Source organism: Triturus cristatus, chromosome 1_2, assembly GCF_964204655.1.
Source record: "Triturus cristatus chromosome 1_2, aTriCri1.1, whole genome shotgun sequence".
Taxonomy (NCBI): Eukaryota; Metazoa; Chordata; class Amphibia; order Caudata; family Salamandridae; genus Triturus; species Triturus cristatus.
The window spans coordinates 863,141,729-863,157,894 of NC_140580.1; the positions used below are offsets into that span (position 1 = coordinate 863,141,729).

Genomic DNA, 16,166 nt, shown 5'->3' on the forward strand with positions numbered 1-16,166 from the left:
AGTCCTATGGTTAGGGTTACCAGCAGATTATTTTGATGGCCCAGTCGGTACAAAAAAAAGCAGTCACCTAAAGCGGTATTTTCAGCGCTTATCTGTGCATACTTCCCAGGGCCGGCTTTAGTGCTGGTGGTGCCCTGTGCGACAATGTTTGTTGGTGCCCCCCCAATGACCACCCCCACCACGGATTCTCTCACTAGGACCCTTTAACAGTGACCAAGTCTCCATAACCCCACACTCTCAGATGCATTGAATTAGTTATATAGTGCCACTCATACCAGTGTAGGGTGTCCGAGCACTTTGCATCACACACACATTACACAGAGACAATCAATCATAAGTGTGTAAATCAGTGTATAGGAAATGTTACATAAGCCAAAGGACTAAAAGTATAGGAGTCACATGTCATCCATACTGGTAGGCAGTATAGTTCAAGAGTGCTTGGTGTGGAGAAGCACAAACTCTGAGTCGAAAAAGAAACAGCATAGTTGGGAGTTTCTTTTAATAATAAGAATTGATTTCTAGCCAAATTAACCCTTTTTGCAACATTAATCAATGGTCTTATAATGTATTCTTTGTAGTGTGCATGCTGTTCTAGGATAAAAGTTAATAGCTCACTATCCTATATTAGGACTTTAAGTTATAAATTGCAAGTAACAAAAGGATGTCTCTTTTGAAAGCAATAACCTGCTGATCTCTTCACATCATACACACTCTGTAATCTACTTGGTACACGTTCTTTGCAGCAGGCATATTAACCCTCTGCACTAACTTCACCTAAGTCAAAACCTCAACTATACAAAATTCTGATCTCTCTCCAGGAAGATAATTAATCACACAAGTTATCTTGACATTTATGTGAGGCCTGGTAATTGCCGGCGCTGCAGCAGGTGCTTCAAAAGCACAATAAACTTTCACACACGGCGCCCCCAGGAAGCCAACTTTGTATTCCTTTCCATGAAATGCATTCTCACACTACGGCAGTGAATGTAAAATCCAAATGTAAGGAATAGGCACAGTGGGGACCCAGGGGGTACTGGAACCAGCAAAAAAACCTAAGCCTCTGTAACCAGTTTACAAAGGCATGTTAAAATGCAAATGGTCTTTAAAGACCTGTGAAAAAACACGGGGGTGCCGGAGATAGGAATCCAGACACTGCCCAGCTGAGCCCCCAGCAGCTCAAGTTTCACTGCAGCAGCCCGGGGTGATGACACAGGATGGGGAAAGTGTGGGGGGGCTGGGGGCTGAAGCCCTTGGGCCTGGGCAGAAGTGTGACTGGGAAGGCGCGACCCCCTTTGCATCACTCCACGGCCCCCCTGGGGGTCGCGCCCCACAGTTTGAAGACCCCTGGTCTAAGTTGTGGGACATACTAACCTCATTGGGAGTGGATCCTCGTATTTTACATCTACCTATATCACTCCATGCCCATACATCGGCGGCAGTGAGAGTCTCACACAAGGGAGAACTTTCCAATCATTTTAATTGTATACAGGGGGTGCGCCAAGGGTGCATTTTAGCTCCTTTCTTATTCTCGGTCTATACCAACAACCTTGAGGCGGCACTCTTGGCCCTCCAGTCAGACTCCCCTAGAGTAGGTAGGAGAGTTCTGCCATGCCTACTCTATGCGGACGACGTGGTGCTCATGGCCCATACGGGTCGGGGCCTGCAGGTTTTAATAGACGGTTTGTGGCATTTATGGACAGGCTGGACCTGTCGGTGAATTACACCAAGTCCTATGTACTAGTGGTGGGCCCATGGAGGCTCCGGACAAAAAGATTTAATGCCGGCAATCATATTCTTGGAAAGGTCCCAGCCTTTCCCTATTTGGGAGTGGTATTTGATGAAAAACTACAGTCGGAAGCCCTCTTAGAAGGGAAGCTAAACAAGTTGAATAAATCCCTGGGAGCCATTACTAGTTTTGCAAGCAGATTGGGTTCATGGGCTCCCGACGTAATTTTAAAACTGTACAAGTCCAAAGTCATCTCAAGAGTAGTATACGGTAGCGAAATCTGGGTGTATGCGCCCCCACACAGGTTACAGGTGGGGGAAAATTAATTTCTGCATCAGATTCTATGAGTCCCCCAAGGTACGCCAGTTTGGTCTGTGCATGAAGAGCTAGGGGTTGGCTTTCTGGCGGACCTAGTAGCAATTAAATCTCTAGTGTGCAGGATTAAGATATGGACTTCTGCTCATAAAAATTTAAATTGCATGACTGTATCGGATTGCCTGAAATTGGAGCATGGTAACAAAATACCTTGGATACAGCACATAAAGGAGTCTTCTCAGGCTATAGGCAGGCCTGATATCTTTTTTGCACATGACACTTTAAGTAAGGTGGATGTTAAAATCATAAAAGACCTATACCACAAATTTTTTACTGTGAACCATGAAAATCTTGAGCTCAGTAAATCCTCAGTAAGGGCATATGTAATGTTAAAATCGGTTCCGGGCATTGAACCATACTTATTGGCCCTAACTAGTGCTCACAATAGATTTTTTATTTTTTTTTTATGTTTGAAATGCTTTAGTGAGGAAAAAATACAGATCATAGAAAGAACATTGTCATACTGAATCAAAAAGAGAAAAAATAGAGGATCATCATGAGTTAAACATGAGAAACCAGAGGGAAAAATTAAAAAGCATTTTGTAAAATTTTAAAGGCAACCAGGGGGAAAAGGGGGAAAGAGGAGAAAAAAGGAGGAAAAGGGAAGGAAGGGAAAGGAGAAAGAGAAAGGTAAATATGAGGCGTTAGGAGAAGAATAGATAAAGAGATCAGAGAGAAACTAGGTAGAATAGAAAGAGCAAACAAGCCAAGGGTAGGGAATAGTTGAAAGGCAGGAAAGAGAAATGCAAAATGTAGAAGATATAAAAGGGTAAGAGTCACTTATGGGGGTTTGAAATTCTCAGAGGATAAAGGAGAGATAGATTTCGATTTCAGAGCCATGCGGTCAAGATATGCTGTGAGAGGCAACCAGAATAAATCTCTATTGAGGGTAGGAGTGGAGGCAGCAGCAAAACGAACATCAAGCCTGTGATAGTGACAGAGAGAATTCCACCAACATTGTATAGAGAGTTTAGAGAGGTCCTTCCAATTAGAAGAAATATGTTGGAAAGCCAGAGCCAACATTAGATCTAATAGACCAGAGGAGCGAGAAGGAATATCAAGAGTATCAGAGATACTACCTAAAAAAAGAAGAGGGATAGAGTATGGAATAGAGATAGAAAATAGACGAGAGATATGAGACCACACCTGATCCAAAAGTGCGAAAACAGAAGGGCAGAGAAAAAGTAAATGAAAAAGATCAGCATTAGGGGCAGAGCAGGTCCAACAGGCAGAGTCCTTATCAGGAGAAAAACGAGAAATAGAAACAGGAGAGAGATAAAGTCTATGATATAGAAAGAACATAGATTGAGTTAGTGAGGCGGAACGGGAAATTTTTAAGGACCTGGCCCAAACTTTGTCCCAAACAGCTATAGACCAGTCACAGCCCAAATCAAGCTCCCAAGCAAGTTCCAATTTAGATTTCGGGCGGTTCGGATTGGGGGAGGAGAAGAATTTATAAATAAGAGAGGCTTTAGGGAGAGTAGACAGGATCTGAAGAAGTGGGGAATGGGATACGGAAGAGGATGATAAGGGGAGTGAATAGTAAACATCAAGTATGATGGCCATGAGGACAGTGAATCTGCGGAAAAAAGACTGGGGACAGTGAAACAGAAGTCGGAATCGAGGAAAAGAACATGGGAGAAAACCATCGAAAAGTTGGTTAACCCATATCAGACCCTTTGATCTCCACACAGTCCAACAAATAGGACGATTATTGAGGAGAATAAGCGAATTGTACCAAATAGGGGAAGCCAAAAAGGATTCACGAGAGACCGGGTCAGGACGGACCAGAGCATGTAGAAGAGAAGAAGTGTGTTTGAACAGGGGTAGAGGAGTGGTTAAGTTCTTAGCCGAGAAATGTACAATTTCAGATAGGGAGAAAGGAGAGAGGAGTGAGCGTTCAATAGAGAGCCAAAGAGGAGCAAGAGGGGAGGGTGCAAGACAAAGCCAATTAGAAGCCTGACGGAGAGAAAAAGATTTATGATAGAGACGGAAATCCAGAAAGTTGACTCCGCCATTGGATTTCGGTTTACGAAGAGCAGCTAGAGCAACTCTCGATTTTTTATGATTCCGGAGAAACTTAGAGAGACAGGAATCAATGCGTTTGAAATAGATATCAGGAATATGAATGGGGAGCATGGAAAGGATGTATATAAGAATGGGAGATATCATCATTTTGATCGAATCCAGCCGACCCCATCATGAAAGAAAGAGAGGATTCCAAAAAGAGAACAACTTATCAATACGGGATAATACAGCAGACATGTTCAACCGAAGAGATGGAGTTAGAGAACCAAATCCCAAGATACTTAATTTTAGAGGAATTCCATGCAAAACCAGTGGTCGAAAACTGATGAGGGAGACAAAATTTAGTAAGAGGAAGAATCTCAGTTTTATCAGAGTTAATTTTGTAACCAGAAACTTGGGAAAAGGAGTTAAACTCAAGTAGTAAGGCCGGAATGGAATGGTCAGGGTCAGAAATAAACAAAAGAATGTCATCCGCATACGCAGAGAGTTTCAAATGAGTCTTGTCGTAAGGGAAGCCAGAAATAGAAATGTTGTTTCTAATAGACGTAAGAAATGGCTCTAGAGCTAGGACAAAGAGTAGAGGGGACAAAGGGCAGCCCTGACGGACGCCACGCTGCAAGGGAAAATAGGGGGATAGATGGCCATTAACTAAAACAGACGCTTTAGGGGAGGAATAAAGTAAAGAAACCAGAGAAATAAAATTAGGACCAAAACCGTGCCAACGCAGGGAGGCAAACAGAAAGGACCAATCTACTCTACCAAAAGCCTTCTCAGCATCAACCGAGATGGCAGCTAGAGAAATGTTGAGAGAAGGTACCTTATTGAGAACATTGAGAAAAAGGCGGGAATTATCCGAGGTGAGTCTGCCCTTTACGAATCCACACTGTTCCCTACCAATGAGATGTGGGAGGAGAGGATCTAAGCGCCGGGCAAGAAGTTTAGCAAATAATTTATAGTCTACATTAACAAGGGATATTGGGCGATAATTTTTACAGAATTGGGGGTCGCGACCCTCTTTAGGTATTAGGCAGATCGTAGCCTCGTGAAAGGTACCGGCAGCTGTGCCAGAGGTAAAGAAGGATTGGAAGAGGGAGAGAAGTTTAGGAAGCAGAAGATCTGAGAAATGTAGGTAGAATTCCACAGAGAAACCGTCCGGACCCGGAGATTTACCTTTGGTTAGAGATGTTAAGGCGCTGTCTAATTCTGTAATGGAAAGGTCAAGTTCAAGATCAGGGAAGTTAAGATGAGAAGTGGAGGGGGCAGGGATTTTATCCAAGTAGGATTGAATAAGGGCAGCCGAAGGGGGAGACTCAGGAGTATAAAGAGATTGGTAAAACTGTTGAAATTGGGCGAGTATATCCTGCTCCTTATGCAAGAGAAGATTATCGGTGGAATATATCGAATCAATCAGATTGCGCTCCTTGCGAGACTTAAGGTAGTTGGCCAATAGCTTACCTGACTTGTTGCGACCTCCGTGGTAGCGGGCGCTGCTGCGTAGTAATATTGAGGAAGCGTTATCCGTGGTGATTTTGTTAAAATCAAGTTTGGCGCGTATAAGGTCTGGTAAAACCGTTTTAGTAGAAGAGGTGTAGAATTTATGCTCCAGGGATTTAATATGGGAGAGAAGGTCTTTCTGTTTCTTAAGGTAAGACTTCTTTTTCTTTGAGACAAAATCAATCACAAAACCGCGAGCGGTAGCCTTAAAAGAGTCCCAAATAACGTGAGGGGGTAAAGAGGGATCAGAATTGAGTAGAAATAATTCCGTAGCAAAGGAAAGAAAAGAAGAGGAAAAGAGGGGATCTAGGAGAAGAGAGTTATTGAAACGCCAGCGGGAGGATTTGGGATGAGGAGGAAGAAGATCAAGAACTGTGACAATGGGAGCATGGTCTGAGATAACTATCGGCTCTATAGAAGAGGAAAGAAGATTTTGAGAAAGAGATTGAGAAAGGAAGATGTAGTCAATCCGAGAGAGAGAGGCATGAGGAGGTGAAAAGAAGGAATAGTCCAAAGAGTCAGGATTTGATTACAATCCCCCCCCAGAATGAACAGGGAATCACTGTATTGAAAACACTTAGAAGTTATTAGAGGCCAAAAATTACAATCAGGATGAGTGGGGCCATATACATTAAAAACAGTCAAGGATACAGAATTGATTAACAGCTTAACTAAGACCCAACGACCCTCGGTATCATTTTCTTGAGAGAGAACTTTACATTTGAGCTTCTTGTGACACAAAATGGCCACACCATTCTTTTTATTGGATGTAGGAGAAAATAAAACCGTTCCCACCCAGCCTCTCTTTAATTTAAGAGACTCCGCCTCAGAAAGGTGGGTTTCTTGTAAAAGAACTAAATCAGGAGTATAAGAGGCTAGATGGGAAAGCACTCTCTGTCGTTTAATAGGGCTAACAAAACCTTTCACATTCCATGAGATAACTTTGAATTAAATAACAATAAAATGTGTAAAGAACAGAGAAAAGGCATAAAACCAAGAACGCCATAAAGGACAACAAGTGAGTGAGAGAAAAGAGCAAGACAAAAGAAAGTCAGGAGATACAGTAAGAAAAAACAAAGAAAATGGATAGAGAGGAAAAAGGGGGGAAAAGAGAAGTAGAAGAAGAGACAGTGCATATCCAAAACGGATGACTGAGGAAAACATACCTGAAGGGGGGAGGGAGATGACAAGATGACGATGGGGTATGGAAGGATTCGACAAGAACGGCCTCCTAAGCCGGAGAGCAACACACCGCACCAGGACGGAATATGAGGAAGACGAATCGTATGTTACGAAGAGGGATACAAGAGGGTTTATCGAGTAAAAATCTAAGGGAGGGAAAAAGAAACGTGTTATGCAGAAGTCATGGTGGGATAAACAGTACAAAAGCAGACATTATATGTAAAACAGAAAACCCAAACAACAACCATTATATAATCACATCAAGCAGAAGAAGAATCAAACCAAAGAGGGAGAAATTTCAGCAAAAACCTGTAAGGAGAAAAAACCAAACAGATAAATAATCAACCAGTAGGGGGATTGGATGTGTCCATGCCAGCATTGGTCTGAATGTGAATAAAATTCTTAAGTTCAGCCGGATCTTGGAAAGTCCAGGTGTTGTTTTAATGAGTTACCTTGAAGGTACAGGGGTGAAAGAGGCATATCTAGCTCCAATAGAGCGCAGAGGAGCACGAAGAGATAAGAATTATTTTCTTCTGGCAGCAGTGGCATTAGAAACATCCTGAGAGAGAAAAACTCTCTGACCCATCCAGGACACTTGGCGCTTCGCTCGAGCTCTAGAGAGGACCAGAAGGAGATCAGTAAACTTGAGGAAGAGGATGATGACCCCTCACGGTTTGGTTGAGGAGGAGGAGCGAGGGCCAAGTCTATGAGCTCTTTGGATACTTAGAGCAGTAGTAGTAGGAAGATCCAGAAGCTTCAGAAGAAAAGAGGAGAAGAACGTTACAGGATCATCCCCTTCCAAGGACTCCGGTAGGCCATAAACACGCAGGTTGTTCCTCCTATTCCTATTTTCCAAATCCTCAGTGTGCTGCTGGAGGGTCAGAAGAGACTTTTCCAGAGAGGAGATGCGTTGAGAGTTTGACTGAATCTCAGTGACCTGCTGCTCCACGGAAGAAACACGAGTTTCCATCGTTGACCATTTAGCCTCAAAGAGCTGCATCTTCGCATTAGTCTCCTCTACAAACGGACGTAGAGCGCGAATCTCCTCCAATATCAACTCCATAGATATAGGGGACGAAGGCGTCGCAGGTGGAGGTGGAGGAGAGTCTTGCTTCAATCGCTTAGACAAGGAGGCAGAAGGGGAAGATTTGTTTAGGGCAGGCTGTGACAGAGAAGAACGGATGGATGATGTCGTCGCCATTTGCTCCGTGGGAGAAGGATGGGAAGAGTGACCAGCCGTTGAAGAAGAGGCGGAAGAAGGAGAGCTCTTCGAAGGCACAAAGACAAACTTTGGGTTGCGTAGCTTGCCCATAGAAGCTTGAACGTGCCAGGGGCAGGATAAGAAGGAAGTGCTCCAATGCAACGTCTTGTACGCAAAACCAAAAAAAGAAAAAAAATGTCCGTATGTATAGATGAAAAACACAGCGATCCACAGAAGCACTAAGGGATAACAGCAAAAACCAGAGTCCCAAGACACAGAGGTGATGCAAGCAAGGAATGAAAGGCTACTTCCAGTGTTGAGAGAGAAGTCACCAGTGAGCGCAAACGCCAAATGCACCAAGATTTAATGGTAGAATTGCAGCAGAAATCCAGCATGTGGGCGTAATGAGGATGTAGGGAGAGTTACGCATTGGAACTGAAGTAAGACATCAGGGAAGAGCACAGCAAACGTAACAGCCTGTGAGGAGAACATGGATGTAAGGGTCTCCCAGGAAGCAGCATGAAAAATATCATTCAGGCATAGCGCGATGACAGAGCGGCCATTAATTGTCAATGATAAAGTCCAGGAACAGAAGGAAAAACAAGGAGAGCATATTTGCAGTTACCTCAGCGTCGCGCACACATCGCGCCTAATTCAAAATGGCGGCCGCGCTGAGGCACTTACACCGAGGAGCGGGAACTGGGCAAAAAACTGCTGGAAGACGAAATCCGGCGGTCACATCCTCAGCTCGGAGATATCCGCTTGAAGGAGCCACAAGGAAGAAGCCGAAACAGTCGCAGATAGCGGTGGGGAGATGAAACAAAACCGCCGGGGCGCAGGGAGCTCCGGACTCAGGCGGCCATCTTGATCGGCGTCCAAGCCACGCCCCCCTCACAATAGATTTTTAATTACGCGTTTTAGATTCAACCAGCTCCATCATCTTTTAGCATCTCCGGTGGGTTTTCTTCTTTCACCTGATCAACGAGGTCCCTGTGGCTGCGATCTTCAATATCCTCAGGACACGCTACATTTTATACTATTGTGTAAATATTTTTCATTTCCCAGAAAACGTTTCCTCCAGCCTTTGTTAAAAAGCCTGATGGGTAGGCATGCCAAAGTGGCCCTCTTGCATTTACAGTTGCTATCCAACCCTCTTACAGCACAGTGATAAGTTTCTTGCGGGCCGCTTATAGATCTAAACTATCCAGAATCGACTGATTTTGGGTAGCCGGTTTTCATCATTTGCATTGTTTTACATTTTTGGTGTATCAGTATGAATCGTTTGCTTATTTATTATATGATGTACTGTATCTTTTATGGTTGCTTCGCTTCAGAATAAAGAAATATGTATATATAGAGAAAGAAACAAATGTACACTAGCCAGGAATGTATTAAACCCATACAGAACAAAAAACGTCTTAGGTCACTTCCAATACCAGGTTATTTTTTTGACACCACATAAGAAAATACTATCCATCAATATATTAGCAATATGCAGCGCTGTCTCAAAGAATAGTCCTCATCCAATAGGGAACAGTCGAAACACTACTTTTCCACAATATAACCTTGCACGAAAGAGATATATTTAGAACTGAATCCCACAAAAAACTGAGGGTCTCATTTACGAGAAGTGGCACATCGCTGAGTGAAAGCACCAATGCGCCACTTCTCAGTGCGCCCTCCTTGCGACACCAATGATGCATCATATTTACAATATGACGCATCATGTCGTAAGGAAGGACAGATATGTCAGTATAAGTGACGTATCTGTCAGCAAAAAAAGTGGCGCATTGCTGGAGTTGTGTCGAAAGTCCGACGAAACTCCAGCATTGTTCCTTTCACATGGGCCAAGCCCCATGTGAAAGGGCCTGCGTCACTCTTACGCCTGCCATGAGGCAGGCATAAGGTTGTGACGCATTGGTGTCCTAGAAGTGGTGCAGCGAAATCTCATAGATTTCGCTGCGCCACTCCTACGACCCTTTCTTGCGGGGGAACGCCCACCCTGCATACATTATACCTGACGCAGGTATAATGTATCGCAGGGGCTTACGAAATTACGCATCTGCCTAGATGCGTCACTTCGTAAATATGGCACAACATGGCGCATTATTTAAGCCACCGCTGCATCACTAAAAGTGACACAACGGTGGCGCAAAACTGGCGCAAGGGGCTCATAAATAAGCCCCTGGTTATACTTATCAACAGAGGCAAGCTGCAACAATAGATTGAGAACAGGCTCTATAACATACAATATTCATGTTTCTTATACACCCTTCACAAACTTCTAATTCTTGGGCTTTCAAATTGAATTTATATTTCAAGGATAAGCCAATGAAGCTGAGCTATCATAGTAGCAGATGAGTCTCTTCTGCAAGTTAAAAGCACTTACCTTAAATTGAAATGTGCACCAGTGACATCTAAAGAACATTGGAGGCCCCGGGCAAAACATATTTTGGGGGCCCCTATTCAGATATTTTTGTGTTTTATTAAATATTTCCTACTAATTCAAGTCCACATACCAAGAAATACTAAATTATATGTAAAATGTTAACAAAGTTCAGTTTCTCAGGGGGTCCCTTTTAAGGTGGGGGCACTCGGTAATTGCCCACTTTGCCCATGCCTTAAAATGTCTCCGATGTGCACGCCCTGCTTCTCACACATTGACGGGTACAATTCTTGTTCACAGGGCTCCTGTACCCCATGCAACATTTAAAGCTGTCATAAGTTGAAAATTAGGCCAAAATTTATTTTTACATTACCCAATCTCCAAGACATCTCCACAGTGTGCCCCTGTCATCTTACATAAAAGTCAGATCTCTTTGCATCAACAAAAAACAGTACACACGAATAAAACCAAGTACCTAAATGAAAACCTCTAACTGACTGTATCTACACCAGCATAAGCACCAATCCGATGATACTAGAGAGTATATAAGAAATTAGCATGAGAAGAAAAAGAGAAGGTACAAAGATGCACCTTCTCCTTTGTACCCTCACTATAGAATGAGATCCCCACCAACTTCAGACTAGTGCTTTCTGTCTTTAATGTCCAAAAACAGCTACACGATTCCACATTTCCGTCCACCTCCCATACACTGACATCCCACCCACCAGTCCATCAACCTATAACATTGGTGCTGTAGCTCTCCACCACCTTGCTGATTCCACATCCTTTTTCCCTTGAAAATGCCTTTCTTTGAATGCCGTGATGCAATACACTACATCTTTAATCCTGTTGCTTCACTGATTTTGCAATAGCTTCACCACTGCTGATCTTGTACTTTTCCTCTTACGTAGTTCTAATGTATATCCCTCCCGTTCCCTCAAACTTGCATGAGCGGGAGCATACCATTCCATATAACTAAGGGTGGGCGTAGTGGGCGTAGTGGGGCTACGTGAAGCAGCACGTAGTGTGCCCAAATCTACGCACACTACACGCTTCTCGTAGCCCCACTACGCGCCACCCGCCACCCACCCACCCTACTTTTAAAAGATAAAATGAATTTGTAATAAAGCAAATTAAAGGCACTTACCTGACGCGCGGCGTCTCCCGGGGCTCCCTCTTCCTGTTTTTCAATTTTCCTGACAAATGCGCATGCGCGGACGCCCGCGCATGCGCATTTCTTGCGAGAAATGCGCATGCGCGGGCGTCCGCGCATGCGCATTTGTCAGGAAAATTGAAAAACAGGAAGAGGGAGCCCCGGGAGACGCCGCGCGTCAGGTAAGTGCCTAATTTGCTTTATTACAAATTTATTTTACCTTTTAAAAGTACGGCGGGCGGGAGGCGGGTGGTGGGCGGCAGGCAGCTACGCTTCGCCCACGTAGCGTGCGTAGGCGCTGCCTGCTTCGCCTACTTCGAAAACTGCGAAGCAGGCAGCGCTACGTACACTACGTGGGCGAAGCGTAGTGTCGCGCCCAGGGTTACATATAACCTACTTGGCCAGGACAATACCATTTTCTCTGAACTTCATGGGCAGAAGCATACCATTCCCAGTAACCTGATAGCTACAAATAAAATAAAAGACATTATATTGCTCTTTGTACTTTGAGTAAATAGTATGTATTTCTCACAGAATGCCCCGCTGGAACGTATGGTCCGGACTGCAAGCAGGAGTGTGCCTGCAACAACAACGCAAGTTGCGACCGAGTGACTGGAGCCTGCAACTGCACACAAGGGTTTTATGGACCTTCTTGCCAACATGGTAAGTTTTCCCTTCACTCTTTCTTAGTTAACAAAAAGGCAAAACAACAGTATTTAAATGCCTATTCATTTATTTAACATGCCATTCCGAAACCAGAGTCACGGTATGCAGCTGTTTGTAACATCCTTGTTTGTTTATAGAATGTAAATGCACTCCATTTGAACAGCGAACCTTAGTAACATTGGCAGGAAACGTTGCTGAATTTTCTAGCCTTCACATTATATATATATATATATATATATATATATATATATATATATATATATATATATATATATATTCGCTGGAAAAAAACAGTGAAGTTCAGCAGTTATAGTTAGCTGGCCTTACTATAACTTATGCCCTGCAATGCACTGCTTATGACCTCACATAAAACATCACTCATGACATGGCGGGGCCATAATATACATATAAGTAAAAAGGGAGCGACCCCTCCTCTCAGGGCCCGCCCATGTCTCCTGGGTGCCCTGGAGCTCACCTAGGAAACCCAGTGTGCAGGATCAGGACCACAGGGGAGTATCAAGGCCCCTGCGGTCCCAGCTGGCTTGCTGTCTCCTGCGGGAGCCGGTATTGCTATTGCACACAGGGAGCTGCTTCAAATGCAGCTCCCTGTGTGCAAGAGCAAAAGTTTAATCTCTTTCCCTGCCCACATGTCCGCACGCAGGGAAATAAATGAAACCTTCCAGCGGGCGGGAGCACTTTTGGGAGTGCTTGCTTTTGCTTGGTGGTTACTGTCACAGCTTCTGCCATTTGATTTTATGGGCCGGCCCTGGGTAAGTGGTGGTCCTGCGGGCCTTATGTGGCCTGGAAGGGGGGCTGCACTCTCTCATTGTTAAAAAAAATATTTGTGCCCAAGGGGGCCCCAAGTTCCCCCAATAGATGTTATCTAGCTCCCGGAGGTGATGGTCCCCGGGTGCCAGGGGGTATGCGCAGCCCCCCCCCCCTCAATGTTCCTTTAGCCCCAGGGAGGTTGTGGTCCCTGGGTTTATAGAACCTCATCATGGGGGGGGGGGGTGCGCCCCCTCCTTTTTTTATACAATGCACACGGTACCTGGCCCACCGGGGGCTTTTTCCAAATCAAGCGCGGATCTGCTGCGGATTTCGGTGAAAAATATATATATAATGCTACGCTCAGGTTCCACCCAGGCTGCTGAACTCCTTCGAGACGGATGCACCATGCGTGTGGGTGAGTTAACGGATAAACAGCAAAGCTCCTTTTCAAATTGAAAGTTGTGCACTCACGGGGTCAATGAACCAATTTTATTATATATATAAATATTCTATTTTATTATACTATATATATATGTATATATTTTCCCCTTAAGAAGCACCAAACACACTGATAACAAGCAGCAGAGAGTGAGGAGCGCCAGTCTTTTTCAATGAAGTCTTAAATGTACATTTATATCAATATTAAATATTACTTCTTAAAAAAACACAGAAATTCCTCTAAACACCTTCAGTTGAAGGGATGTTATAATTGAATTCAAAACCTGAAACAACACTGAAACGTATTAGTTGTGGTGTGCACCCCAATCACAACTCATATAAAGCTGCGCTCATGAACTCACACTTGATGTCAAAGATGGCATCAGAAAGGGCCGCATTGAGGACTTCACTGAAATTGCTCAAAGCTTCCGCGCACTGCGGTCCACTGCACGCAATCTTTGACTTCACCAGCAGGGCTTGGTCTTTCAACTTCAGCAATATCAGTTATAACCTCATTGTTAATATGATATGTAATGCCAGCAGTGATGCCCTTTAAGCATATGAATCACTAGGAAGTGTTACTCTGGTGATGCAAATGTAGTTTATCAGAGTCTGCGAGATCTCAACATGGATGTTTGGCCATCCTTCCTGGAGAATCTTGGAATTACAGGAGATGCTTGCAATCTCATGTCTGCCCAGGAAGTCTTTAAAGCCTTTATTTGGCCTGTGTGTGAGGGTAACCCTAGCATGACTTGGATTCAGGACTACCCTCCACTGCTTAAGAGGGTTCAGAATTCTCCACGTTCCCATCTGCATCCTTTACTGCTCCACTGGCTTCTCTTGCGTGTTCTCTGTGTTACATATGCACTGATCCTTGGGAGCATCTTTTTAAAAAATTTGCTGTATATTAGGACCCAGATTTGTCAAACTTTCATGCAACGCAGCGAGACACCTTGCTGCGTGCGTGAAAGGGAAATGGGAGGAATGCCGCATATATAACATTATATGGTGCATTCCTGTCCTCTCCTTGCTCTGGTGCCCAATGTGCTGCCTTATGCCAATGCAGATAGTCTTGTTACGTGGTGCAAGGGTGCCTGCGCTGTAGGCAAGATTGCTTTTGTGGAGGAAGGGACACTATGATAACTCACTCTGAATGTGAGTTAGAGTGGTATAGAGAGAGTGCAGAACTCAGAGCAAGTTGTCATTCTGAAAACCTACTGACCCCCAGAAGGGTGCTACATGAAAGCAGCAGACCACGCAGCATTTACAAACACATGCTAATAGTGTTGTCTTCTGGAATATTGTAAATCATATGTTATTACCCGAAGCTCTCACATAATGTAAGTTTCCTTCCGAATTGCTCTTCCTATCTTTTCTCTTACATGGCCCACTAAAACTCTACTGCATGGAGTGCTAACCATCTTATCCTAGGTTGATCTATTTGTACTTCCCATCAGTTGAACGTCACATCACAACCGTTGGAAGGGATTTTTGCCGGGGGTGAATGGGGTTTGATGGTTTGATGAACGGGCCAGGATTGGGCATCACGCTGTGTACCCTGCAATTCCCCACTTGAGTTTTCTTGTCGACACTTTTGAGAGCAGAGCCAGAGAATGGACCTGACATATATGAAAGTGAGGGTTTATATAACAATAAAAAATCTCCATTTTAGGCATAGATCTTCTTAAAGATTCCCTCCTATCATCTTGCTTTCTTCATTGCATAAATCTCACTTCAAGAAGCAACGTATCATGATTTGTACCAGGCTTTCTAACTGGATCATGTTGTAATCACTGTAAAAATAATTGTTGCCATTTCCATTATTTTGAGTGCCTAGTCTATTTTCCAAAATGCCCAATATCTTTGTATATCTCTTGCAGCCTGCCCTTCTGGTTTCTATGGATTCAACTGTCAAGAGCGGTGTGACTGTGAAAATGGAGCAACATGTGACCATGTGACTGGCCAGTGCCTGTGTCCCTCTGGATTCTATGGGGAATATTGTGAACAGGGTAAAAATTATAAAGCCCATATATATATATTTTTTTAATTTGTCTTTTATGCTTTTCTCTTTTATGGCTATTGGCCGAAATAAAGAGTATTGACTGACTGACTATTGATAGAGTTACATGAAGCAGCAGTTGATAAATGCGTATAGAGATTGATGGATTTTAAAATCATTAATATGTGTAGATAGAATAGACATGATGAAGGGGAAGTGAAATGATGAAGGAAATGATGGATTTAAGTTCTCGTGATACATATTAGAAGAATGGCCATGTTCACTGGAACAGAGTGATAGCAAATTGAACATATGCACAAATGCATGGATGACTCGATGGAACTATAGAAGCAAATATTGATTAACCAATAAAGTAACAGACTGTCTTCAAGATTGTCTTTCTTTACAAGTAGGTCTCAACCCTTCCTTATAGTAACCAATCCATTAAAAATAAGGAAAGCTTCATTTCTATTGGGGTATGCATATGGTTGGCATATATTGAGTCATTATTTGTGATTCAGAAAGGTAACATTCAAACACTAAATTAGGACCTAATTTACAGTTTGGCTGACAGGTTTCTTCGTAACAAACATGACTGAATAAACCACTCACCAAACTCTAAATCAAGCCCTAAGACTTCAGGGGCATACTAACAACAGCCAGAGATAATTATCGCTGGCCGTGCTTAGCGATAATTATATTATCGCAGGCTATCTCTGGTATTTTTCACCCTGGTAGTGCGTTAACAAC

The 16,166-nt window shown here is 43.6% G+C and overlaps 1 protein-coding gene across 2 annotated transcripts in view; it reads left to right on the forward strand.

Annotated features, from left to right (window-relative positions):
- The window catches only part of MEGF6 (multiple EGF like domains 6), a 1,140,767-nt gene that overhangs the window by 1,103,542 nt on the left and 21,059 nt on the right, over positions 1-16,166 (forward strand). For both annotated transcript variants that reach the window (XM_085609125.1, XM_085609129.1), the window contains 2 exons: positions 12,080-12,208; positions 15,298-15,426. In XM_085609125.1, the coding sequence (XP_085465251.1) occupies positions 12,080-12,208; positions 15,298-15,426 (258 nt within the window). The remainder of the gene's footprint in view (positions 1-12,079; positions 12,209-15,297; positions 15,427-16,166) is intronic.